Genomic DNA, 27,551 nt, shown 5'->3' on the forward strand with positions numbered 1-27,551 from the left:
TAGTAGTTCCTCAAAGCACCTATCAAATGCCCTCACCACAGGACAACCCTACATAGGAAAGCTGAGGTGCGTTCCTCTGAATTAACGAAGCATACAGAAAGAAAAAGGAAACCAAAGGGGTCCCAAAGCAATTCTTCAAAAAGGAACCGGTAGTGTAAAATTCACTTTACACTAATCAAAAATAGAACATACCTCCACTATAATACCTAAAATTACACAAGTATTGCTAAATACTAGGTAAATCACTAGCAATAACTATGCTGGTATAAGAAGTAGTATTGGCAGAGCAGTAGACTTTTATCAGATGAATACCAAACATAGATTGGGGATCACATCCATGGGTCTAAAAGACCATTGCAATATGCCGTGATATGAATAGATTTAAGTCCAATGGTGTTGGGTAGAAAGACATGGAAAGTTCATGGGTGATGAAATGAAAAAGTCACTGGAGGTATAACTTTGGAGTGTATAGGAGGTAATTTGTTCACAATTCCTTATTGAGATCATGTGCCTATCGGCTAGTCAGGCTACTGTGCAACACATGCAGGACGGGTTAGTATATCTCTAGGGAGCAGGTGAGTATGTGTGTGTAAACTCCCCCCAGCCAGGGGGTAGGAAGCAATACAGCTCACCACTCTCCCGATAACCACCTCTGTCACTGCAATAGTGTAAAGCCGAAGTTCCGCTTGTGGTGACCCAGGGAATGGTCTCCATCTGTCCCTCCAAATCATTTACTTATAGTATTCTGACTCCGATTGTTGTGAAGCGATTTATGCCTTGTGAGACCTCTGTCTGACCCATATAAGATATAATCACTGAGGACAATCCTCTTCAGATAGTTTGAACTCAACAAATATTGATTCAATCCACAAAGGTGCTTTTAGTCTGAACATCAGGTTACAGCAGTTGACAGGATACAAACAGATGTATAGGTTGTAGTATTTATGCGGTCAAAAGATGATATGCAGAATACATGTGCCCTGCTATATGTGGCTTGTTAGCTGCATCCATGACAAAGGATGTACAATCACAGGAAGAAGGGTGGAACATTGCATACAAAGGAAGTGTGTCCTAACATAAGGGAAAAAGAACATGGGAAAGAAGTGCATTATCACAAAAGGTCACTAGATGGCAGCATGTGAACTAAATATAAAACGTCCATTGAAAATGGTTAAGGAACAATCTATATAAATGCTATGCCCCGTTGGGGCAGCACACTCCCCATCTGGCATGGTAAATGTCACTATATGCCTCAGAATGGTAGTTCTGCAACTGCAAACAATTAACAGTGCAATTTGCTGGATGTCTTAAAGACCTGAAAGACATAGAACATACATATAATGCAATAACAATAACTCTTAATTTAAGGCTTCAAGTTATGTCAACTAAAGTTCAAGACACTTTCTTCTTGAAGTCACAGGTAGGATTCAGCTGCGTAGGCAAACAAGTTCATTCTCCAAAGGGCAAGAGCAGAATAGGTTTTGTGATAGGTCTGATGAAAGTCTTTACAGTCCCTTGTCTTGAAACTTTCACCTCCACCTTATGCCGTGTACACAGGACCAGACTTTGACCTACTAGGTCCGACGGTAGAGTTCCGAAGGACTTTCCGAACAAACAGACTTAGCCACACACAAGCATACCAAAGTCCGACAGATTCAAATGTGATGATGTACGACCGCATTAGAATAAATAAGTTCATAGCCAGTAGCTGCCCTAGCGTCGTTTTTTGTCCGTCGCACTAGCAGACAGACTAACTGATTTTTTCGACCGGGCTCGAGTCCAACTGAAAGATTTGAAACCTGTGACATGTCTGTCACTGCTGCATTCTGTGCACTTGATGACAACTTTACAGTCTTTAGCAATAAGTCCATAACATGCATAGCACCTGTAGCATATTCTAAGTTTCTAAAGAATCTCCCTGCGCTCTTGTAACGTCTTTGACCTAAGCCCACGACATTTCTTTAGGGGGTGAGGCTTCTTGTTAATAGGGCACTGATGATTAGGGTCTTTATCTCTGTCACCTGAATCGCTCTGGTGAGCAGGAGAGGATTCAAGTGGTGAGATGTCTGTCCTTTTACCATATAATAATAATTAAATTAATTAATTAAATAATTAAATCTTTAAATACATGCTATTCTGAGTTCTGTAAGGGATTTCTGGAGTCTGCTGCTTTGGAATGTTGTCATTATCTAAGCTTGATTGACCCAGTGGGTACATACCCATCTGTGTCCAATCGTTCCGGTAAGCCTCTTTATGGTGGAGGATCTTCAATTATTTTTCACTCATTGAACAACATTTGTTAGAATATACCACTTTCTCACTGGTTGACTCACTACTTTGGTCTTCTTTCTGGAGTTACTCTGGACTTTATACGCTCATAGGATTTGGGACTTTCAATTCAGTTCCTCTGACACTTTTTTTGTTGATGGATGATTGTCACATTATTATATGTCCCATTATTATATGTAACACAAGTTTTGATTGTATTTGTATTTAATTTTGTTGGTCATTATTGATATGTGATTCTATATGAGCGCTGCACTTGTTTACTTTCATTACATTTTGCAATATTGATCCTTTGCTGTGCTGGATGCTTGCACACAACTTAAAGGGACAGCGCAATATATTTTGTATATATTATTTTAAATAGAATTTAGGCACTGCCTGCATGCTTCATGTCAGTGATTCACAGAGGTGGGGGACTCGAGTCACATGACTTGACTCAAGTCACCTGTTTGAGTACTTGCTTGACAGAATTCAATAAATGACTCGACTTGACTTTGACTTGTCACTAATGACTTACGACTTGACTTTGACTTGGTCTATATGACTTGCAATGACTTGGCACCACTAACTAACCATAACCACTAACACACTAACCGCAAGCCGCCGCCTGCCTACCTGATCAGCGTGTCATGCAGACAGACGGCTGACATTGCAGTGTTCAAAAGCTGCGCCTCCTCGTCTGTGATAGGCGGAACACTCAATTTCACAGCAGGCAGTGTTCAGCCTATCACGGACATCTTCTCATCCTTGTCTGTGTTATGAGGATGAGCGGATGTCCATGAAAAGCGGAACACTGAATGCTGGGAAATTTAGTGTTCTACCTATCACATACAAGGAGGAGGCATGGCTTTTGAATACTGGAATGGCCGCTGCCCGCCGGGGGACTGCCGATCAGGTACACAGCTGCCTGACAGTGTTATAAACTGATATTGACATTGCACACCCCCATATCTAGTTATACACAAATCCATTGCACACCTCCCAAGTCAAACTGATCAATTGCACACCCCCATTGTGGATGATAAATTAGTCAATTGCACACCCCCATACCTGTTTATACAGGGATCCATTGCACACCTCCCAAGTCAAACTCATTAATTGCACACACCCCATAGCTGGTTTTAAACTGATCAATTGCACACATCCCAAGTCAAAATGTATTCACAACCCTATATCTGGTTATAAATTAATGATTTGCACACCCCCATAGCTGATTATAAGCAAATTAATTGCAGGCCCCCACAACTTGTTATAAACTGGTTGATTGCACACCTCCATAGCTGGTTATAAACTGATCTATCAGACACCTCCCAAGTTAAACTGATTAATTGCACAACCCCATAGCTGGTGGTTATAAGCAAATTGCACACCCACAGATTGTTATCAATTGGTCATTTGCACACCGCCATAGCTGATTATTAACTGGCCAATTGCAAGTCATTGACATTCACAGACATGGGAGTAAGTCACACATGTGCATGTCTCAAGTCTTAACCTTCAAGTCTCAAGCAAGTCCCAATTACTGTGGCGAAAAGCAAGTCAAGTCGATTCCCTGCTAGAAGTCAAGCAAGTCACGTCATTTATTTTGGTCAAGTCACAAATCAACTCAAAATACTGATCTACCCCATTTCCACCTTTATTTTTATTTATTTTTTACTTATTTTTTATTGAAATTTTGCACAAAAGATAACAGCAATGTAAGACTTACATTGTCGTGTAGCTGTAGCCGTTGCTTCCAGTCCGGAAGCTTAGTCTAGCAAGAGCAAGCATATTGAAAACATAAATGAACATGGTTAACAGTTAACAACAATTCCTGAGAGGATGTGAGTGCCATCAGTCAACCCCGAACACCCCTACTGGGTACTAGCTGTGTCTGAGGGAGAGACAGCGCTGCCCATCCCTGGGCTTTAGTGAGTATAACAAGTTGCGAAGGTAGGGGTAGAAACAAAAACAAAAAAAAGGGTGGGGGGGTTAAAGTTAGCATACACTGCAGTAAAGCTATTATTCTATAAGACTTAGTATCGTACTCAGTTTTTTTTTTTTTTTTTTTTATAACAAATTTTATTGAGTATAATGGGTGATAACAGGAAACATAAAACATAAAATATAAAATAATCAACTGTGACAACTAGCATGGCACGTAAACATAAACATGCACAATAATGCGTAAGACAATGTGAAGTAATGTGGCATTAACAGTAGAGTTATAAAACAGAAAGGCTATGTCTACGTGCGCATTGCACGGTCCCGCTATTGGGGAGCGTATGAGCAGGCATGTGAGCGGGTTATTCCGCCCTGGCTCCCTATAGACCGGGCTTAGGGGGCAGGATCCGTCTGAAGGTGAAATGGGGGGGGGAGGAGGGGGAATTGCCTTAATAAGGATGTGGAACATGACCAAGTGCCAGCGGTCGGGAGAGGGCCGGGGAGGGGAGGACAGAGGGGAAACGGGAATTGGGTAGGGGGGAGTTGAGGATCCGTCCACCGCTGTTCTCCATAAAAAGGATGTGACTCCTTAGTGTATGCGGGTCGTAGTGGTGGATACCTTAAAAAGAGGTTAAGACGTGAAACAGTGAGCCGTCCCGAAGTCGCATGATGATAATTGTCATACCGTCATAAGGGCAGGAAAGGTGCGGCTCTACATCTTTGTCAGAGGTTGACTAGGGGGTTCAAGAATTACTCGGTGTATTTTGCAGTCTTTCCAATGTGTTTGTAGTTGTGAAGTATTTCCAGCAGGCCCATTTAACGTTATATTTGTCGGGGGTGTCTCTAGATATGTGTATTAATTCTTCCATTTCTGATATTCTGTGCATCCTGTGGAGCCAGTCTTTAATAGAGGGGATTGTCTGGGATTTCCAGTATATTGGTATACATTGTTTGGCTGCATTGATCATGTGGACTATGATGGTTTTACGATAGGAAGTTTGTGACAAAGTGGTATGGTGCAAGAGAAATTGAGCTGGGGTAAAAGGTAATTCATATGTTGTAATGTCTTTGATCAGTTTGTGTATAGATTGCCAGAAAGGTTGGAGTAAAGGGCAAGACCACCAGATGTGGAGCATCGTGCCTCTACTCTGAAGGCATCGCCAACAATTATCTGGCGTAGATGGATTCCAACTGTGTAATCTATCCGGTGTTCGGTACCAATGTGACAGTATCTTGTATCCATTCTCCTGGGTGGATACATTTATGGAGCCTTTATGTATATTGAAAAAGATGTTCTGCCAGTCATCCTCTGTGAGTGTGAGGTCCAGGTCTCTTTCCCATGTCGTGCAAAATTTGGAAGTATTGGGGTTGTAGTCTTGGAACAGGAGCGTGTGCGTTTGGGAGACGAGATGGGATAAGGGCGTAGTCTCGGAGCATAGGGTCTCAAAGGGCGTCAAATGTCGGGAGCAGTCAGTTATTTTCTTTAACGAGTGTAAGTAGTGGGAAATCTGTTGGAACGTCCAGGGAGGGATAGGCTGTTTCTGCATGGTGTTAGCTATTTGGGTAGACGTTTGTGGGCGCCCCTTTTCGTAGAAATGTTTTAACAGGACTTGAGGGTGTGACCAGTGGTTTTGAAGAAAGGTATGGTGCATCCCCGGAGGAAAGTCGGGATTCATTCGCAGTGGTGTTAGTGGACCTGGGACAGTCGATAGGGAAGATTGCGTGCAAAGTTTACGAAAACATCGTAGTGTTGGAAGTAGGAGTGGGTGTGCTTTGATTTCTGTTTGAGAGGGGGAGGATGGAATCCAAGGCAGGGATCCAAGTGGTAATGTCGTGAACGAGGATTCTAGAAGTACCCAATCTTTGTTATTCGCATGGACATTCCAATCTATGATTCTGGTCAGGTGTACTGCTGAGTAGTAATTGGGGAGGTCCGGGAGCCCTATTCCACCTAGGTGTTTGGGCCGGGATAGGAGAGTAAAGTTGATCCTGGGTCTGCGGGAGCCCCATAAGAATTTGGAACATAAGCTTCTATAAGAGCGGAAAAGGGCTTGGGGGAGATGTATCGGTATCGTTTGGAGGAGGTAAAGGATTCTCGGCAATATATTCATTTTCAGAATAGCGGCTCTACCGAACCAGGAGAAAGTAGGTTTGTCCCAACGTTTGAGATCGGAATCAATTGTCTGTAGCAGGGATAGGTAATTCTTTGGATACAGATCCTGTAGGTTAGTCGTCAGTTTGATACCCAGGTATGTGATATGATCGTCTCGCCATTGGAAGGGAAAGTTGTTTTTACAGAGGGTGACATCGGCCGGGGGTAGGGAAATGTTGAGGGCATAGGACTTGGTGAAGTTTATTTTTAGATTGGAAAGCAGGTTGAATTTGCGGAATTCACTCAAGAGGACCGGGATTGTCGTGTGCGGTTGCGTTAGGAACAGTAGAATGTCGTCCGCGAAGGCGGCAAGTTTGTATTCTTTAGTGGCAGTGCGGATCCCTTTTATGTCAGGGTTCTGACGGAGACTATTTAAAAAGGGTTCTAGGGTAAGTACAAAGAGAATAGGAGATAAGGGGCAGCCCTGCCTTGTCCCATTGCGTATGGGGAAGGCATTCGACAGGGTGTTGTTGACTCTGACCTGGGCAGTCGGATTTTGGTATAGAGCTTGGATGAAAGTTGTCAGTCTTGGACCGAGTCCAATGGTTTGTAGAACAGTGTGCATGTAATCCCAAGCTACCCTGTCGAATGCCTTCTCCGCATCTAGAGATAGAAAAAAACCCTTTTGTTTGGTTCTCGATGTGAGGTGGTGTATATTAATAGCTTTGATGGTGTTGTCTCTGGCTTCGCGGCCAGGGACAAACCCGACTTGATCCTTTGTAATTAATGCTGGTAAAAGGGGGAGAAGTCTGTTGGCTAGTACTTTTGCAAAGAGTTTAATGTCCACATTTAAAAGGGATATGGGTCGATAATTAGCAGCTTGCGTGTGATCTTTATCTTCTTTAGGAATGACAACGATGTGGGCTGTGAGCATTTCAGTGTCAGGGGTACTGGAGGCATTCAGGGAATTGAAAGCTTTCCTAAACGGGTTCTGGAGGATATCGGAGAAGGATTTGTAATATGCTGATGTAAGTCCATCCGGACCTGGGCTTTTGCAGGGTTTTGTTTGTTTGAGTGCCGTATCCCACTCCTGTTGTGAGATAGGGCCGTCTATGTCTCGTAGAAGTTCCGATGTCTGAATTTTAGGACAGTATTTGTGGAGGAAAGCTTCCATGTCACGGAGCCTGGTCTGGTTAGGGCAAGGAGGGTCATGTGTTTCATTTATGTTGTATAATTTGGTATAAAATCTCTCAAATTCCTCAGCAATCTCTGTATTTTTCGTATAGATGGCACCTAGGGGGGATCTTAGGGAATGCACTGTGTGTTTCGTTCGTTTGGAGTAAAGGGCTCTTGCCATGAGGCGACTGCTTTTATTTCCGAATTCATAGAATTGCTTTTGGGAGAGCATGTAATTTTTCCTGGTGGTTTTGCCTAGTTCTGTTTGTATTGACAATCTAACGTCCTGCAGCTCTTGGAGTGTTTGAGCGGCTAAAGTATGTTTATGAGCTGATTCCAAAGTTCTAAGTCTTTGGAATAATTGACGGAGGTGAAATTTTTTTTCCTTATTTCTCTGTGCGGATAGCGAAATCATTTTCCCTCTAATTACACATTTGTGGGCAGCCCACTGGGTCATAGGGGACCTCTCCGGGGTGTCATTTTCTCTAAAGTAGTCGGTTAAACAGGTCCTGATTTCTGATGTGTGTCTCGTGTCAGTGAGGAGAGTGGGGTCCAAGCGCCATATTCGAGTATGGGCTTGCTTTTCGGGGAGTGTCAGCGTTACCGTGATAGGGTGGTGGTCGGATAAAGTCATTGGTTCTATAGTCGCTGTGGTCAGGTAGGTGAGATCAGGTTGGGTTAGAAAAAGGTAGTCAAGACGGGAGTATCTGTTGTGGGGGTTGGAGAAAAAAGTAAAGTCCTTTTCGTTAGGGTGTAGGATGCGCCAAGTGTCATGTAGAAAGAGCTGTTGGAGGGACAGATTTATTTGACGTAGGGCTCTGTAAGGAAGATGGGAGGTACCTGCCGAGGTGTCTGTGAGAGGGTTTAAGGGGACATTGAAGTCTCCGCCTAGCAGTAACATGCCTGATTGAAATGCGAGTAGTTGATTGGAAACCTCTCGAAAAAAGGGTACTTGTGCTTTGTTGGGGCTGTACACATTAGCCAAAGTTATAGGCTTGCCGCACCATGAACCTTTGAGAAAGATGTATCTGCCTTGGTCGTCAGTCAGTGTGTCTGTAATTTGGATGGGAACATTTTTGGATAGAAGAATCGATACGCCTTTAGTCTTGGAGGCCGGCGTGGTTGCGTGGTAGCTATGCGGGAAATAGTCGTTGGACAGTCGTGGTGTGTTTTGGGAACTAAAGTGTGTCTCTTGTAAGAATATAACATCAGCTTTCATGCTTTTCATGTGGGATAGAGTTTGTTTTCGTTTTTCCGGAGTATTCAGTCCTTTAATGTTTAGAGAGACAATTTTTAGAGTCGGATGGATGGAGGTAGTACAAGATGAGGTCATTGTAAGTGGTCAGGTTCACTATCTAATAGGGAACCGTGTGGACGGAGAACAACGGAGGACAGATGGGAGGCCGGGGGGGTGGGTAAAGGTCAGGTGGAAGGTAGGGATGGAAGAGGAAGGAGGGAACGGGAGGATAGAACTGATGGGGCTTAAGGAGTTCCGGTCGTGTAAGGGGGGATATACACAGCCCGGACGGTGGTATAACTACTGGGGTCGGAGTGACTTAGCGGTTCACACCCGACTGATATTAGTCCAGTGAGGGATCAGGGAAATCTCTTTCCTCTCGGAGAGTAGAGAGCAAAAAGAACCCTGTGAGTGAGGGTGGTAGGTGTCGAGGTCGGAATTAGGTAGGATTTTAGATCCCTTGAGGTCAGGTTACCAATGAAAGTATCTGGCCGTTCACCATAGAGTATGTAACGGGGAGGCAGGGTTAGAATTTCATCATTAGTTAGGTGAGAGAAGAGGGGGGGGGATATGGACTTAATGTGGTGAAATAAAGGAGAGAGAGGGAGAGAGATAGAGGAGGTGAAGGCCCATATCTGAAAGTGTTTATGACTGAATCTGGAGCTCTAGGAGTGGTGGCAGAACGGACAGCTCTTCGGACCTTGTCAGTGGAGTGGAAGGGGGTCATAGAGCATTAAGGTGCCATGGTATATAAACTATTTTTCATAGAAGTGAGAGGGTAATGGTGCTGTCCTCTGAACGGAGGAATCGTGGGTGAGCCTCATTCGAACAAACTCAGGAGTAGCTACAAACAGAGGGATGCGATTAAGGTGGAACATCACATTACGAGCGTTTTCAGATACTTCTGTACCGGGTAGCTGAAAACGTGACATAACTAACTAATGCATTCAAGTCGGTGTACCGTATCAGAGGAGCATCAGTACTACAGCGCTAGGTCTACGATTGTTTACTGCAAGAGTCAGCCAAACAAAACGTAACTCACTCAAGAGTGCACAATGCTGAAAATATGTCATGAAACATAAAACATAAAACATAAAACATATTACTTAAAGCGTGGAAAAAATGAGGGCAACCGGTCTCTTCGTTGAGGTAGGGTAACTGTGGATTAGAGTTCCACTCCCAGCAGGAGAGATCTCGAACTATCATATGGGGTCGGTGATCTCAACTTCGGATGTTGGAGTGTAAAAAAGGGGTCGTGTAGTGAGAGCCCGAACGGATGCGGGAACATACTTGGGATCATTAAGAAATCATTGGACGTGAGGGAGGAGACCGGTTGCCCAACATATAACAACTACTTGGTAACCAGTTCGTATTTAAGGATACCGAGACTTGCGTGTAGGTTGCAGTACCGTAGAGTGGAACGGGAATCATGTCAATGAGACGGCAGGCACTGTTCCGAAATGACCTACGATCGGCAGGTGCATGGTTTCCCGAGATCTGAGGCTTCGGATCAACATTCGGGATCAACGTTCGGTTCAATGCTCATCGGAAGGTATGAGCCTCGGGGCAAACAAAGTCAGTTTTGCGGGGGGCTAGGAACATACCGTATCGGTCCGGAAAAAGAGAGTGAGTGATTCTTGATAAGAGGGGCGAATTTACTCATCAGTTGTGATGGGGAGTTTGGGGTCTTGCAGTGTAAGGTCCAGAGTCTCGAAGTGTAGAAAGAGACATGTTTGCGGTAAGTTCGTGCGCATTACACGCCGGTACAGTACGATCGGTGATGAATTCAGGGGAGAATAAGATTAGTTGGAGACATCAGAGCAAACGATGAGCAATACAACGTATGCCAGAAAGTGGACAGTTCAAGCTGGTACCTTATTTGGAGGTGGGTGACGACGAGTTAAGATCTCCTTAGTCTCCTGTAGTCCGGAGACGCCGTGGGGCTGTGGTTCCGCAGGTTACCCGATGGGCGTGGGGACGAAGGCGGCGGGTGTGACCTGCGACGGCGGCCAATGTGGAAGTTTCCTGCTTCAGCTATACCCTCCATAGATTCAGCTCTGTGCAACGTGGGTAAGCGAAAGTCACTGTACCAATCTGGAACATCAACTGGAGGTAGGTTGAGGGCAGTACAAAAATGATCCAAGTCCTCCGGTACTCGTAAGTTGACTGTGTGGCCATTAGCTGTAGCTGATAGGCAGAATGGATATTTCCAGCGGTATGTGATGGCCCTCGTACGGAGGACATCCAGAAGAGGCTTTAACTCTCTTCGTCTTTGGAGGGTGATAGACGACAGGTCTTGGAAGATTCTTATTTCCGTCCCGTGGTGTAGTATTCTTCCCCTGTTTCTCGCCTTTCTCATAACTTCTTCTTTTTCGATGAAATCTGTGAGGCAACAGATGACATCTCTCGGCGGATCCGTCTCTCTCCCTCTAGGGCGAAGAGCCCTGTGAATACGTTCGAAGGTGATCACCGTGTCCGGAGCTCTCTCTAGCAGGTCGTTAAAGATCGTCGTCACCGTTTGGGTCAGTTGCTGTGGTTCAATGGATTCAGGCAATCCTCTCACCCGTACATTGCGGCGGCGACCTCGATTGTCGAGATCCTCTAAGTGGCGGTTCACCTCCCTGAGGTGGATCGAATGTGATTCCGCGATTTGCTGAACTTGGCACAGTGCTGTGTCATGGCGGGCCTGCACTTCTTCCACTTCCTCCATTCGCAGAGTTATGGCGCGAAAGTCCTCTCGGAGCTCAGAGATGGCCGCGGATAGTGTGTTTTTTATGTCCGCTGCAACCGCCCGCAAGTCCGCAATATTTAGGGCAGGAGGTGTCGGAGGATCCATGGCAGAAGCTTGGGGGCTGCGGCTTCGCGATCTGTGCGCGGGTCTGCTGGCTGGAGGGGCCTCGTGGATTGCGGCCTGTGGGTCCGGCGCCGCGCCTCTGGATCGGGCCCGAAATATTTCGGGTATGTTTTGGCTAAGTGGTGCGTCTTGGCTCCGGGGTGGACGGGAGCTTACCGGGGGGGTATTGTGTTGTGTGCTCCCCATGTTGTTAGTTAGATAGAGCGTCGTAACGGCTGTTGCTGGACCTCTGGGAACGGGAGGTGAAGATCAAGCGTCCATCTTCCTCAGGCACCAAGCCACGCCCCCAGTATCGTACTCAGTTTATCCTGTTGCTTTCCTACTTCTCCACTCCGGTTCCTCGGTGTAAGAAGGATGAGTATCAGATTCTGGGGACGAGACGTGAAAAGTCACAGTGGGACACAAGAGGATGTGACTGTTACTGGAGTGGGGGAACAGACCGACTGAACACATCTGGGGTCTTTAATCCATGGGTCCCAATTCCGTAAGAATTTGCCTGTATTGAGATGAACCTTGGCAAAACTATATTCCATCTTGAAGTTATCGTTAAGTATTGTAATGACTTCTTGGACAGTAGGAGGAGGAGTCCTTTTCCAATTTCTAGCTATTGCCAGTCTTGCCGCGATGAGAATGTGGGTGGCCGTGGTTTAGGATTTTTTGGGCCACGTAGGGACCATCAGGCCCAGGAGGATATCCGCCACAGATAGATTAGTAGTTGAGGGGAAGCGTACTTTGAGCAGGTCGGTCATTTGATCCCAAAAGACTTTAAGCATGGGGCATTCCCACAAGATATGAATAAGTGATCCTGGGAGGCCGCAATTTCTCCAATTTCTTTTGACCACGCAAATGGGGATTGTGTAGAAATCTGTTGTTTGGTGGCTTGGTCTAATCCAATCGCTAGCATAACTGATTTACTATGGTTCACATTATATAAGGAGATTGTACTAAATTGGTCGAGAATATTTTGCAGCGCCAATAAAGAATGAGTTGGATCGGTTATGCAGATGACGTAATCATCTCCATTGAGTCCAATTTTATGTTCTGTCTGCCCTACTAGTATTACTTTAATTTGATTTTCTGTTCGAATTTTCTGAGCTAGGGGTTCCATGACCATGGCAAAGATTAGGGGTGATAGCGGGCACCCTTGTCGAGTACCATTTGAGATACTAAATGGGTCAGATGTTACTCCCGAAGTCCACACTCTCGCACTGGCATTTGTGTATAAGCCAAGTATGGCAGTTAATAGAGTGCCTGATAGGCCAAATTTGTGCAATACTGCTTCTAGGTATGTCCATTGCACCCAGTCGAATGCCTTCTCTGCATCCAGGGATAGGAGCAGAGAAGGCATTCGATGATTTTCTGCCCACTGAATGAGGTCTATGAATCGACGGGTTCCGTCGGACGTTTGCCTTCGGGGTATGAATCCACTTGGTCGATATGTATTAGGTGATGTAGAACTGAAGAAAGTCGAAGGGCTAGTAGTTTGGCGTATAATTTAATGTCCGTGTTCAGAAGGGAAATGGGCCTGTAGTTTTCTGGAACGTCCTGGGGTTTGCCGGGTTTGGGGAGGGTCACTATAAGGGCTTCTAAACATTCTTTAGGTATTACTCCAGTGGAGGCAAATTGGTTGAGTGTCTTACATAGATGAGGTGGAAGTGTGTGGTGGAAGTGTTTAAAATATTCATTAGCAAATCCATCCGGGCCTGGGGCTTTATGTAATGGGAGGGACTGGATGGCTCTATTAATTTCCTTGGTGGTAAATTGGGTAGAAAGATTTGTTAGTTGTTCCTGAGTCAGGCTAGGGATTTGGATGGAGTCTAGAAAGGTATTTATGTCATTGGGGTGGGGTGAGGCGGAGCCCTCTGAGGCCTGTAGATTATATAATTTGTTATAAAAGGTTGCGAATGTGTTGTGTTGTGTCGAATGTCTAAAGGATTAGTCATCCTAGCTCCTTTTGAGTTTAACAGGAAAGGGATTTTGGCTCTGACTTGTTGTCTTTTAACTTGTCGAGCAACAAAGGCACTAGATTTGTTGTTAAAGGAGTAAGAACGCAATTTCAATCTTTGAATATAAAATTCAAAGTTTTTATGTAGGTGCTAGCTTAGTTTACATCTGAGGTCAGTTATTGCTGAGTGCGTCGCCTGAGTAGGTGAGGTTTTGTTGATATTTTCTAAATGTTTGAGTTGTTTAAGTAGGGATTCTGTCTCTTCCAATCTCTTTTTTTTCTCTTGTGCTCCAAGTTTGATGAGAAGACCCCGTAGAAAGGCTTTGTGGGCCAACCAGACCATGAAGTAATCATCAGTAGAACCACAGTTAGTTTCAAAGAAGCCCTCAATCTTGGACCTGATCTTTTCCTCATATTTTGGATTATTTAAAAGAGAAGTGTTCATTCTCCAAGGGGGACGCATGTTTGAGTTGTGCTGTGGGAACATTTTCAAGGTAATCGGGGCATGGTCTGACCAGGTGATGAGACCAATTTGCGTTTCTGAAATCGACAATAAAGCTTTTTTGTTGGTGAGGAAAAGATCGATCCGAGAGTAAGAGCCTCCTGTATGCAAGTAAAAGGTATAGTCGCGTTCAACGTCATGCATACACCTTCATGGATCATAAAGAACTTCGTTGGCTATAAAGGCTGAGAGAGCAGAAGTGGCCCTCCTGCGTGGGTTAGTAGAGTCTAGGGAGGGGTCTGGGGTGTCATTGAAGTCACCACAGATAATTAGGGCGTTATCCATATACGGGTCTAATTTTGATTTGAGTTTTTTGAAAAACTCTTTTTGGCAGGTATTGGGTACATATACATTAACGAGTGTCATGGGGTGATTATTAATAGTGGCGGAGAGGATGATAAATCGTCCCTCATCATCTGTTTCCATGTGATGAAGGGTAAAGGGGGTGGTAGCATTTACTGCTATGACTCCACATTTTTTTTTATCATGGTTTGAAAAAAAGTAGTGTGCAAATTTTTTATGCTTACAATTTGGTGGATTGGTTTTGTTAAAGTGTGTCACACAAGATATCAGCTTTAAACGCGAGTATTTCCTTCCATAAGAGATTCTTCTTGAAAGGGGAATTAAGCCCCTTTGCATTAATTGATGTAATGTTGATAGCCATTTATAAATAGTTGAGTACACGTGATATCCTGAAGTTTACAGTAGTCACGGATGAAATATAGAAGTTGAACGGGACTAAAGCTTTTAGAATTAATGTATACAGCCGGTCAGGATGACAACAATTGCTAGGAAGGGGAAGGGAAGAGATGATAAAAAAAAAAAACCTTTTAGAAAAAACACAGAAGAAGATACAGGTCAATAACAGGTACCTGTGAAGTTAAAGGTGAGAACTGCTTATGTTTCCTACAATGAATACAGTAGCAAAAGAAATACAGTAAGAAAACTTTAAACCAAATGTGCCTGACACACTTTAATCCTGGGGAGTGAGAATCTGACATGTTGCCCGATCAGGGGAATTGTATGCTGGGGACATGTAAGTAATCGCAACCATCAATTATCAGGCTTTATCCACTTTGTCCTTGCGGTGGCGAGGGTGGGAGGCCTAGGAGGCATTCTGACCATTATGTCCGCGATGGGTCGAGGTAATAGGCAGTAGACCCCAGTTAGTCAGTTTCTTGTAACCATCTTTAGGAGACATTATAGGGACAATTTTTTGCTGATAGGTCACCAGGAGCTTCGTCAAATAACCCAGACGGTAGGTGATTTTGTTCTCTTGGAGAACTGAAGTGACTGGTGCAAACGCCCTGCGTAGCTCCATTGTGGCTGGTGAAAGGTCAGCATACAGGGTGATTTTAGAGTAAGGTGAAGGAAGGGGTTTTAGGTTTCTGGCCGAGTATAGGATCTGTTCCTTTACGTGAAAAAAATTAATTCTGGCCAGGACGTCTCTGGGTGTATCTGCTGGTAGGTGGTCCGGTTTGGCAATTCTGTGCGCACGATCTATGGTTATGTCATGAGCAGATAAGTTGGGGATCAGAGACGTCATGAGTTGTTGTATGTATTGTTTGAGTTCAGTGGGCGGGACTGCCTCAGGGATCCCCCTGAATTTTATGTTATTCCTTCGGGCCCTGTCTTCGAGGTCAGCCATTTTGAGTTTTATTTTATGTATTTCAGCTGCATGATGCTCATGAGCATCCACTAGCTCAACATGGCCTGTCTGGGTGTCCCCGAGGAGAGGGTTGAAGATCTCTGAGTAGAGTATATCAACATACTGACATATTCTTTTAGCCTACAATCTGGCATTAAATTGGATTATTACCAAAAATATAACATACTTTTTATCATCGCAGACACAGCCTCCTTGACATTTTCGGGAGCCAAAACATCATGGGCCAACCACATGGTGCCAAATGAAGGATCCAGCAGAGCAGCTTTTAAGTATAGAGGGTCAGAGAAGGGTAAGATTGCTACATCATTCTGTTCATCTGCCATCCTCACATTGACAAAGATCCCTTCGAATCATCTTTGGAGTGATTATTGCAGGCTACGGATCAATCCACCAAGGTAGCGCACGCTCTCTTTATGATTTTCCAAGTGGTGACTCAGAGAAAGGATACAGGGTACAACAGCACTTATTGTCACAATTTTTTCTCCCTGTGGGAGGTCTGTGGCTTCTCTAAAAGGTTGAAGGACATCCAAGAGTTCCTTAATCTGATTCCACTCTCTAGCTGTGAATACAGTCTTTGTGTCCCCCATCTTCAAGTATTCTAGTCAGTTTCAGCTGGTCACAGCTGACCACTGATTTCAATTGCCTCAGTGTGGAATTCCAGCGAGTGGTAACAGAGACAGGGATTCCACGCTGTCCAAACTGCTCCTCAAATTTTTCCTTGAAAGAGGTGCTTGTGTGTAACAAGGAGCTCAACCTGGAAGCTTTGGCGAGAGCTGCATTGACTAATTTAGTCTCTTTAAGTCCATCACCTATTACCAATTGAAGCATGTGTGCAAAACATTGAAGTCTAGTCTGGGTTTTTGCACTCAAATAATTGTCAAGCATCTCCTGTTCTTCCATTGACAGGTGATTCCAAATGTCTGAATCATCAAGGTCATCGTCTTCATCTCCCTGTCCTGGAAAACATGTAGTGAATGCTTTTTTCATGTTTGCGGCATTGCACAGATGATGTGGTCTACCTTTTTTTTAATCTTGTACTCTTCACATATACGCTCAAATTCCTCACAAATTCTTTACCCTTTATGGGGACCTTTGAAGCGGTTGTACGCAAGCAACTGTGATCTCAACTGAAGACGGCCTTCCTCATTGTTGATCCAGTGCACTGTGACTCCAAGAAAGCCTCTCATCCTGCGGTCTGACCATATATCTACAGTCGCTGACAGATGATCTACCACTGTGACTTAATTTTTCAGCTTCATCTGCCACCAGGTTGTCAAGCTTGGCAGTAATTGTTCTTCTACTTACTGGAGACCACTTGTTTTTCTACTATTGACAAAAAGCAACAAAAGCTTTGATGTTCAATGATGGACAGTGGCATGTTGCAGTTTATAATGAGGTCTGACAGGATTGAGTTTGTAATTGCCTTCTGCTGCTGGTGGCTGCAGTGGTATAGCTGCACAGTCCCCTGTGCGATGAATTGTGAGATTTGAGGCTGGTTAGCATCAAAAGTCCCTTTTGTATGGATGTACTCTTCATATCTATAGTGTAAACAGAAGAGAGATAGAATAAATTAAAACATTAGCTAACGTTTGACGAGACAGTTTAGTTAAAATTAGCTACACATACACGTTACTATACCTACCTTTCTTTTTGGGTTTTGTAGTGACTGATGAAGTTGGATGTCTCTTATTTTTGAGCTGCAGACCTTGCATACTGCCGCTCCCTTCTTTTCACCAATATCTAAAACATAATCCTTAAATCAAAATTGAATTATTTTTGGAATCGCTCCCTCCATTATAGCTGTCTTGTGCATTGGCCTCTCAGGGGCGGATCCAGAGTTTACTGTCAATAGGGGCACTGCCAGAAAAAAAGGTGTTGCTTAGTTGCTTACTTACAGAACTATTTATTGGCACCAGTGACACCAATACAGTTGTATTGGATCCGAACTGGGAAAGCTCGGGATTGTTTCTGACCCCCTGAGGCCCCATATGCGAACAATAGGGCACATGGTAGCCATAGCGAACCCTACCTTTGAGGATACTATGGCTGCAGAAACCGGATTCTCAGACCTTAGCCATCCAGAAACTTGAGGACTTGTCCAGAGAGCTAAAACAGAATTCAGGGCTCACCAATCCCTGAGATCAGTATTTCACCTGGATAAAGGGGGTATGGCAGGGATTGTTAGGATTGATAGGAATAGCTATAATGGTAATGGCGGCTATAATCTGCTGCATTCTCCCCTGCATCAGGAAATGTGTGGAAAAGGCAATCAAGCTACCCCTACATTGGTGAACCAAGACACCCCAGACAATGACTACGACGTTTGTTAGACTTGGCGATGCCTGTGATGACAGTTATGTGTTACGTTCCGTTACAGTCACCCTCCCCCGAGATGCAACGCTGTAGGGCCATAGGGACAGACAGAACCTGGCTACATTTCACCAGCTGTATGGGGGGGGGGGGGGGGGGGGTGGTGAGCTAGTCACTGCCCTTTCCCTATGTACAGCTTAAGAGTTGCAGAGGGGAATGATAAGCCGGTGGTTTCAGGTGGTCTTTTAGTGTGAGGGACAGTTTAGTGAAATAAGCATTTCAAGGGGGGAACTGTAATGGATGTGATCATGAGTGTTATAAGTGAAATGCCTATTTCTGGTACTCTTACAGATATAAGTGCTTATCTTTCATTATCAGTTATCAACCTTAATCATAATTAAGATGTCTGCCAGCTGTTTCCCTATATGTGAAAACTGCAAGAGTTAAAAGAAAAAGAGCAACGTCAAAAAGGAGACTGTGCCTGTTTTCGGCAACATGAGACTACACCCAAGAGGAAGAAGGGGCTGAAAACGTTTCCTTTTTTTTTAGACATAACCCAGCTAAAAAGCTTATACTCCGTCACAATAATGAATATGTGTAATTTGTGGTTCGTACACGCTTGTCTTTCATCTAATTCTTGATTTGATAGTGAAATATCCGGCTCACATGTATATTAGCCGGGGTCCAGGAAATAAAGAAAGCAGAACTATCTGAATACTGAACTACGTGTGTGTCAGTGTTTGACTTCAAGTGTGCACACTTATATTAAGGATTAATTTGGCCAGGGAGTCAGAAACAATCCCGAGCTTTCCCAGTTCGGATCCTAAACACAGTGACCAGTGCTAAAGAAAATGCACTGTTACTGTATAAATGACACTGGCAGGGAAGGGGTTAACACTAGGGGTGATCAAGGGGTTAGGTATGCTCCTAGGGAGTACTTTCAAACTGGCAGGGATGGATGTGCTAGAAGAAAAGAGATGTGTGTTTCAGCTTAGACACAAGATCTCTCTCTTCCTCTGTGACAGAACAGCCATATGCGACATCCAAAATGTACTGGCACAGGCACGTTTTTACTGGCATTTCTAAAAGTTACAAAATCTACATTTTTAAGTGCAAATTTCAGTATTTAGGCAACAAACAAGTAACATGAAATTATTCATGAACTCCCCATTCGGTTGCTAGGGGTTGCTATACATTACCGCTCACCATTCGGTTGCTAGGGGTTGCTATACATTACCGCTCACCATTCGGTTGCTAGGGGTTGCTATACATTACTGCTCAGGACTAAGCAACTTACAGAGGGGGACACTGAGAGGCACTTTATCTCTCCATCAAGATAAGGAGCCCCCTGGCCCCAGGCTGCATCTTGAACTTACAACTTGGGCCTCATCTTTGACAGAATTAATTATTATTAATCATTGCACTCCCACTGCTTGATTCCCTCCACATCATATCGGGTGGGCAACCTGGGAAGGGGGGGGATGCCCATCAAATCTCAGCTGAACTAACTCCCAGGGTATGGGGGGGGGAGGGTTGCCTGTTCTTATAGTACACTCTCAGCACCAACCTCTGCCAGCTACTCTCACCGAACCCTGCCTGGCATGCAGATCACACCTGCAGTCAGAAGGGCAAATACTTAAATGGTGTCTTCAGTCTCCTGTGCCAGTTTTGCCCCGGCTGTCTGTGACTCTTTGGAGGGGATGGGGGGTGGGGCGCACACCAGACCTTGCCACTGTCATTGTTCCCCCAGCTGCTGCTGATCAGTAATGGCAAAGCAGCTGGGCAGACAAAGGGGTGGCACAGGCAGGCATAAAAAGACTGGTGGGAATGGAAGCACAAAGGGCCGCTCTGAGATGCTGCCATTTAAATAGGGCAAGGGTGGCCAGTTGCCCGCTGCTAAGTATTCGTTGTTTGCAAAATAAGTGATTTGTTTTAAGAATGGGTCGGGGGTCCTCCCGTGACATAGCTCGTGTTCAATGGCCCATGAGGCGACACAAACAAACAGCACTTCTGTTATCCAGCAGCTGCCAGCCTCTGCTACAAATACACCACCGGCTCCATCTTGTGTCATCTGCCAAGGCAAGATGGATGCTGCCAATGCCATCTTAATGTGCAGGGTGCAAGCCGACCAAGTACAGAACACATACTAGATGAGGGTTTGGTTTAGATGTGATAAACTTCTGTATTTCAAATGACTTCTATGCACTGCTATTCATTCTGTCTATTGCGGCAGATTAGGTAATAACCAGATATAGGGTTGTGCAAATATTAATTTTTACTCGGGATGTGTGCAATTGATCATTTTAAAACCAGCTATGGGGTGTGTGCAATTAATCAGTTTGACTTGGGAGGTGTGCAATGGATCCGTGTATAACCAAGTATGGGGGAGTGCAATGGACCAATTTATAATCCACTATGGGGGTGTGCAATTGATCAGTTTGACCTGGGAGGTGTGCAATTGACCAGTTTATAACAAGCTGTGGGGGTGTGCAATAGACATGGGCGCCATCAAGAAATTTGTTTTGTTCCGTTCCATTACGGTTCGTATTAGAATTAATTCGTACTTTGTATTTTGTGTCCGAAATTCAATTTCAATTCGTACGAAATACGAATTTTCGTTAGATGCGTTTTGGTCCAAATTTCGTTACTACGGAAACGTGACTTGGTTGACCAATCAGAGGTTTTCTTCTGCTGCTGAGGCCTACAGGGCAGGCCTGATCATGTGACTTCCCTTTGTGGGTTAGTCAGTGTAGTAGAGCAGATCACACAAAATTTTTGTCTGTGCATCTGAGCGAATGTCTTTGCAATCCTTAATTTTTCATTGTTCATTTAGTTTATATCTGTTGTAGTTTGTGAGTGTATCATCTGTTGGTGTTTAGTTTCTGGTTTTATTAGTTTTTTGGTTGGTTTTGAGAGATTTTTTTTTTTTTTTTCATTTCTTGTTTCATTTAGGTAATATTTTGTTATTTTCTGTTGGTATAATATTTTTTTGTACATTTGGTGATTTTGGTGTTAGTTTGCTGCAATCAAAATCATATTATTTTTTTGTCTAAATTTTTCTAACTTTTAAAGGAAAATGAGCAGCAAACAAGGCCAAAAAAGCAGTAAGATTGCTGCTGGGAGAGGGAGAGCTATGAGCTGTGCACATGAGCAGCAGGTGGGACGTTCTGTCTCTGCGCCCTCTGAGCTCAACTCACCTCCCATAAAGCTGAGGCTAATGTGAGTGAAGACTGCTGGTGGTAAAGAGCCTGGCAAACAGCAGACATTTGCATGTCACCGTCTGTTCCAGGATTTACCTCCTAGAACCAGCAGCACAATTCATAGCAAAAGTGGCGCTACCACCTCTGCCACTGCTGCTGGTAGCATGCTGCCCATTGGTACCTTTTATGGAAGAGGGCAGGCCAAAGGGGTTCCCAGTGCACATACATTTGTGCAGCCAAAGCTGGAGATCCTGGCCATGCAGCAGGAAACATGTTAGGAGGCCGAGGCTCATGATGTCACCACCACCATTGCTGCCAGTGCCATCACCATCAGCACTACATGGAGCTTGGCAGTGATCATCAAGGAGACAGAGTTTACTGCTGATTCTTCTTCTTTCCTGACATTGTTGGAGACAAATTTAATTTCCAGCCCTCTACCCATGTTGGCACCACCGACAGCCCAGAACGTATTTCCCCTCAGTCCCCACTACTTTTGTCTCCTGAAAAGACCCCTGCCCAAGTGCTTTCTAAGCCTCCAGCATCAGAATGGGCCAATGCAACCATTAGGCTTCAATCCATCACAACACCCAAAATACCTGGGATGTTCAGGTCTCTTCCTCCTGCCGAACCTCAGAAAGAGAGTGTGACCACTGCAGTGGAAGGGATTCCATCAGGCAGTGTCCGAGGTGGTGGCTGCCGTTCCAGCATTTGGCAGCATTTTAAAAGAATCGGTGTTGGTCAGAAGGCCAAATGAAATCACTGTGGCAGGGAGGTCAGCCGGGGCCGAGACATAGGGCAGTAATAGTGGCATGAACCAGCACATGTGTGTGCACCACCATGCAGTGCTGTTAGGGGAGAAAAGTATTATGGCCAGTCCTCAAAACCCCAAAAGGGGAACCAATAGTGGCACCGCCACAGCCACCATGAGTGCCAGCACCACCAGCCAGTATAAGGCAGAAACGAATGCTGTTACCTTCCCGCATCCAATCCATACCAGCCAGGCCACCCTGGAAGATTTTGGTGGCTTTCAGAGTAAGGGTATGTCTTGGGCGCTGGTGCGTAAAATAACACGCCTGATTGGCCAGCTCATTGCAGTTGTAGGAGCACCTTTCAACATGGTGGAAGGTGAGCCCTTCAAGCAATTGATGCAGGCTGTTGCACCACAGTACCGTGTGCCATCACGTAAGACCTTTAGCCAAACTGTGTTGCCAGCCTTATACAGGTCTTGTGTCGGGGTGCTCAAGGAGGAGATTGGAAGGGCAGGTGGACAGGCAGTGCACCTGACCACTGACCTGTGGAGTGCGTGTAGTGCCCAGCATGCCTTCCTGTCCCTGACGGCACATTGGTGGCAGGCCAAGGTGTCCCATGATGTAGTTAAAACATCTGGATCCTCGTCAGCAGTTGACAAACAGGGGCACCGTTCCTTCCTCCTGCATGCTGAGGTGCTTAATGAAAAGCACACAGTGCAAAACATCCTGCAAGCCTTGCAGAAAATGTTGCAGTGGTTTGGACAGGCAGACAGCAACTACCGGATTGGCTATGTTGTCACTGATGCACTGATGGAGGCAGCAACATGGTCAAGGTTGTAAGGGATGGCAGCTTTGTGGGTGTGCGCTGCTCAGCCCACCTTCTCCACCAGGTGGTAACTGACAGTTTTCGGTTGGTGGAGACCATTTCTGGTGGCGATGGAAGGCTGTCCAAAGTGGTGGTCTCTTGTCGGAAGATGGCTGGCCACTTCCATCGGAGTGTGAGGGACAGCCACCTCCTCAGGGTGGAACAGAGGAAGGCAGGCCTTCCAGAACACTGCCTAAAACAGGATGTGGGGACTAGGTGGAATTCAACCCTAGCAATGCTGGAACGCATCCTTGAGCAGCAGAAGGCTCTCCATGCCATGGCCTGTGATCATAACATTGGCATAGAGAGACCTTTAGGCAGGGAGGACTGGGCCATAATTGGGCAGATTGTGGCAGTCCTCAAACCTTTCCTCTCTGTCACAGAACACCTAAGCCGCGAGGATGCCAGCATTGGCCATGTGCTCCCACTCTTCAACCACCTTCAGAGCAAATTGGATCGGTTCAAGTCGGCTGAGGAACCTTTGCCTGGTGGTGGCCCTCAACCTGATGTGTTGGCTCTGCTAAACACATTTCTGATGGAGTTGGGCAGGTGCACGCAGGAGTTGACCGTCTCTTGCCCAAAACTGATGCTGGCTGCCATGTGTGACCCTTGCATCAAGGGAAAAATGGCTGTGCAGTATAGTGCTCTGACAACGTGGCAAGACAGACTAACCGACAGGGTGTGTCAGAGGGAAAGGCAGATGGTAAGGCTGGGAGAAGAGGAGGAAGAAGATATTGAAGACCCCCCTCTCCCATGCATCATCTAGTGAAGTGAGCAGAGCTCCTGCCAGTGGAGCATCTTCTGTCTTGGCTGAGGCACTTGACACCCTAATGGGAACCTCCAGCATAGTGTGCCCCAATAAACCCATATGAGCTAAGGAGGTTGTCATGTCCTATTTGTCAGCCCCACCAGTGCACCCCCACCACAGATCTAATGTTTTTTTTGGCAGGAGAAGAGCGAGGAGTGGCCTGCCCTCACAGATATTGCCAAGGAGCTACTGTCCTGCCCTCCGACAAGTGTCCAGAGTGAGCGGGTGTTTTCTGTGACGGGAAACATCCTGTCACCTTAAGGGATCCCAGTTGTCCCCCCAGCTAATGGAGCAGTTAGCATTTTTTAAAATCAATTTGCCAAAGCTGGGGTACCCCTCCCTCACTCTGAACATTCCTTGAACTGACTGCAGCAGAGATGGCCATTTGGTCTTAGTTGGTCCCTGTCCCTCCACACAATCCCTCCCTCGCTTCTCAGCTACCCCTATTTGCTTGTGACATAATCTGGGATGGACGAGAAGAGAGGAGGGGCCGCCAGGGAGCAGCGGAGTGAGAAATTATTACACACACTTCCTGCGTTACTCTGCATGCTGGCTGGTAAACGCTGTGCCCTGGTGTTCCCCAATGTGTCCCAATGTGCTCCAATATGCCCCCCATGTGCCCTGATGTGCTCCAATGTGCTCCAATATGCCCTGATGTGCCCTGATGTTCCCCAATGTGCTCCAGTGTGCCCTGATGTGCCCCCACCATTCTTCTCATTTACACATATGACTGCTAGAACTGATAAAAAGACATTTAGGGAAATTGATCAAAATTGGAGCAAACAGAATCTGGAGCAGTTGCCCATGGCAACCAATGAGCTTCTCTTCAGTTTGTTCCGTTAAGATTTGAAAATGAAAGAGAGAAGCGGATTGTCTGCCATGCACTGCTGGTCCAGTTTTCGCCTGCTCCAGTTTCGATAGATCCCCCACACTGGTCACCAGGGATGTGCGGAGAGCACATGCGTGGTAACGCCAAACAATTTCCAGTGACCCCGCACATCCCCGATGATCCCGTACAGTGCAGGGGATCAAAACTGGAGCAGCTGTGCATGGCAGCCAAGTGCTCATTATGAGGGGCTCCCACCATCCCTGTGCTGTGCTGACTTCCTCCTGTGGCTGTAACCTGCTGTGCTCAGTATGTCAGCACAGCACAGGAATTTGGTTACAGCCCCAGGAGGAAGTCGGCATAGCACAGGGATGGTGGGAGCCCCTCATAATAAGCATAATGAGTCGTTGACGCGACGACGACTGATCCGAAAAATTGTAAACAAAAGTTTGTATTTTGTACAAAATTCGGACGCATGGCAATTCGTATTTCGGATCCTCCTGAACGTACGAATTTAGGGAAATTCGTAGGAATTTGAGATTCATACGAAACTAATCGCACATGTCTAGTGTGCAATTAATTTGTTTATAACCAGATATGGGGGGTGTGCAATTAATCATTTTGACTTGCAATTGGCCAGTTAATAACCAGCTATGGTGGTGTGCAAATGACCAATTGATAAGTTATGGGTGGGTAATTTGCCTATAACCACCAGCTATGGAGGTGTGCCATTAACCAGTTTATAACAAGTTGTGGGGGTCGTGCAATTCCAGTATTCAAAAGCCGCACCTCCTCATCGTATGTGATAGGCGGAACACTCAATTTCCCAGCATTCAGTGTTCCGCCTATCACAGACATCCGCTCATCCTCATAACACAGACGAGGATGTCCGTGATAGGCTGAACACTGCCTGCTGTGAAATTGAGTTTTCTGCCTATCACAGACGAGGAGGAGGTGCGGCTTTTGAACACTGCAATGGCCGCTGTCTGTCTGCATGACATGCTGATCAGTTAGGCAGACAGCGGCTTGCGGTTAGTGTGTTAGTGGTTACGGTTAATTAGTGGTAGTGCTAGTCAGGGCCGCTGATAGGGCAGTACAGCCAGCCCTGTTGTACTGGGCCCAGCCCCCATCAGCTCCACAGGGGGGCCCGGGCAAATTTACAGTTAATTTATGCATATTCAAATTTCGAAACCATTCCCCCGCTATTACTTGCTGAGCGAAGGGGGTTTCTAATGACATTGTCCTGGGCCCCATCTGGTCTACAGATAGGCCTAGAAGATGAGCACAGCGTTTGGACTATTTTTCCTTTTTCGGGCGCGTGTACATGAAGCCGCCCTGCACATTGTTCTGCTAGCTAATTAGTCCCGGCTGCCGCTGCCCACTGCCTTCCCTGGCGGAGTGATACTACAAGGCTCTGCTTAGCTCCTTTTCTCATTTTCCTTTTCCGACTGCTGAGACTCAGGCAAGGCGACAGGCGGCTCAGTGGATGAAAGAGATAGGCTGCAATGATAGGAGCAAGAACCTGGAGGACACATGCACTGCACACAGTTAGTGGAGCACAGAAGTTGAATCCTTCACTGCGTCTCACTTAGGTACAGCATAGCTAGTCATGATTATCAGCATTATGACACTCACGCAGGCAGCACAGTCGGCATGTGTTCTGTCATGGATCTGTTAGTGTGTCCTATTGCTGTTTGGTGCTTACTTTGTTGTAGCTGTATTGGGTTATAGTTACTGTACACACAGTACAGCCATAAGTTAACAAAGTCAGCACCCAAAAGTGACACACTGAGATCCATGACGGAGCACATGCGGACTGTGCTGCCTGTGCAATTTTCATAATGCTGATAATCATAAGACGCAGTGTGATGTTACTCTACACTTGCATTTGGAAGGGGGGGCAGTAAACATGTGCCCCCCCCCAACCACCCCCTTTAGCCGCTTCCTGTCCAGCCACATACTGGTACATTGCTGGATTGGAAGGGTGATATCTTTGTCATCACTGCAGCAATGATCAAGATATAATTTTTTAGCCACTACGAGTCTGCACAAAGTAAAAGTAATCCTAGTGGCTAAGAAGCCCCTGGATTACTTTTACAGGCAGTGGAAGGGGGTTCCACCACCGTCCCTCCATCACCTTTATTGGGCTCTCCCGTGCCAACAGGGGTCCCATTAAAGATGTGAGCAGCAACATCTAGTTCCTGGGACACAGTATGTGTGCATATGTAAACAGTGACAAATCTGCAGAGGTTGGGTCAGGGAAGGAGCCTGGGGTGGGGTCAAGGGTGGGTTTAAAAGGGGCCCCATGATTTCTAACAGCGGCCCTGGTGTTAGTTAGTGGTGCCTAGTCATTGCAAGTCATATAGCCCAAGTCAAAGTCAAGTCACAAGTCATTAGTGACAAGTCAAAGTCAAGTCGAGTCATTTATTGAATTCTGTCAAGCAAGTCCTCAAACAGGTGACTCGAGTATGTAACATGTAGATTTTATGTAGAGTAGACAAATAAACTGCTTATCTAGGTGAATGAATTTGCTTTAACATTTACTGTTTTTTTAGGGAATTGTGTACAAAATTATACAGTACCAGCTGGGGAAATACTCAAAACTGGCAAAAGTTTGACAATGAATGTGAATACAACCCATCAGAGTCTTCAATGTTAACATGCCTAGCAGACGTAAGAGAACCGTGTCAACTGGGATGTCGGAACCTTACTTACTGTACCAACTTTAATAATCGGTAAAATAATATTTAGCTTGATTTTAACTTTTTTTTTACAATTTACATTGTATAATTTACGAACTTAAAAAGTACTGCTTGTTCATTTATATTTTATAGATCAAAGGAAAATGTATTTATTTTAACAAAACATACTACATAAGTGGTATGACATGCAGTATTACATTTAAATTCATCTATAGGAAAGTAATCTTACTACTATTTGGTCCACTTTTCCTCTAAAGGTCACTGAGTAAGATGCTACCTGATTTGATGTAATGTGTACAGTGAAAGAATAGTTCTTCTTCCCCATCCAAAAAAATAAAAAACTGGTCGTAACATTTTCATAAACCCTGGAACCAAATATTAGAAAGGAATGAACTTGATCTTGCATT

The 27,551-nt window shown here is 45.3% G+C and overlaps 1 protein-coding gene across 8 annotated transcripts in view; it reads left to right on the forward strand.

Annotated features, from left to right (window-relative positions):
- The window catches only part of RECK (reversion inducing cysteine rich protein with kazal motifs), a 909,451-nt gene that overhangs the window by 480,427 nt on the left and 401,473 nt on the right, over window positions 1–27,551 (forward strand). For 7 of the 8 annotated variants that reach the window (XM_077491985.1, XM_077491988.1, XM_077491986.1 and 4 more), the window contains exon 10: window positions 26,998–27,177. The exons of the other annotated variant lie outside the window; for it this stretch is intronic. In XM_077491985.1, the coding sequence (XP_077348111.1) occupies window positions 26,998–27,177 (180 nt within the window). The remainder of the gene's footprint in view (window positions 1–26,997; window positions 27,178–27,551) is intronic. 8 annotated transcript variants of the gene reach the window in all.

This window comes from Lithobates pipiens, unplaced genomic scaffold (genome assembly GCF_037356315.1).
Source record: "Lithobates pipiens isolate NorthernLeopardFrog02 unplaced genomic scaffold, aLitPip1_a1.2 Scaffold_19, whole genome shotgun sequence".
NCBI classification, from domain to species: Eukaryota; Metazoa; Chordata; class Amphibia; order Anura; family Ranidae; genus Lithobates; species Lithobates pipiens.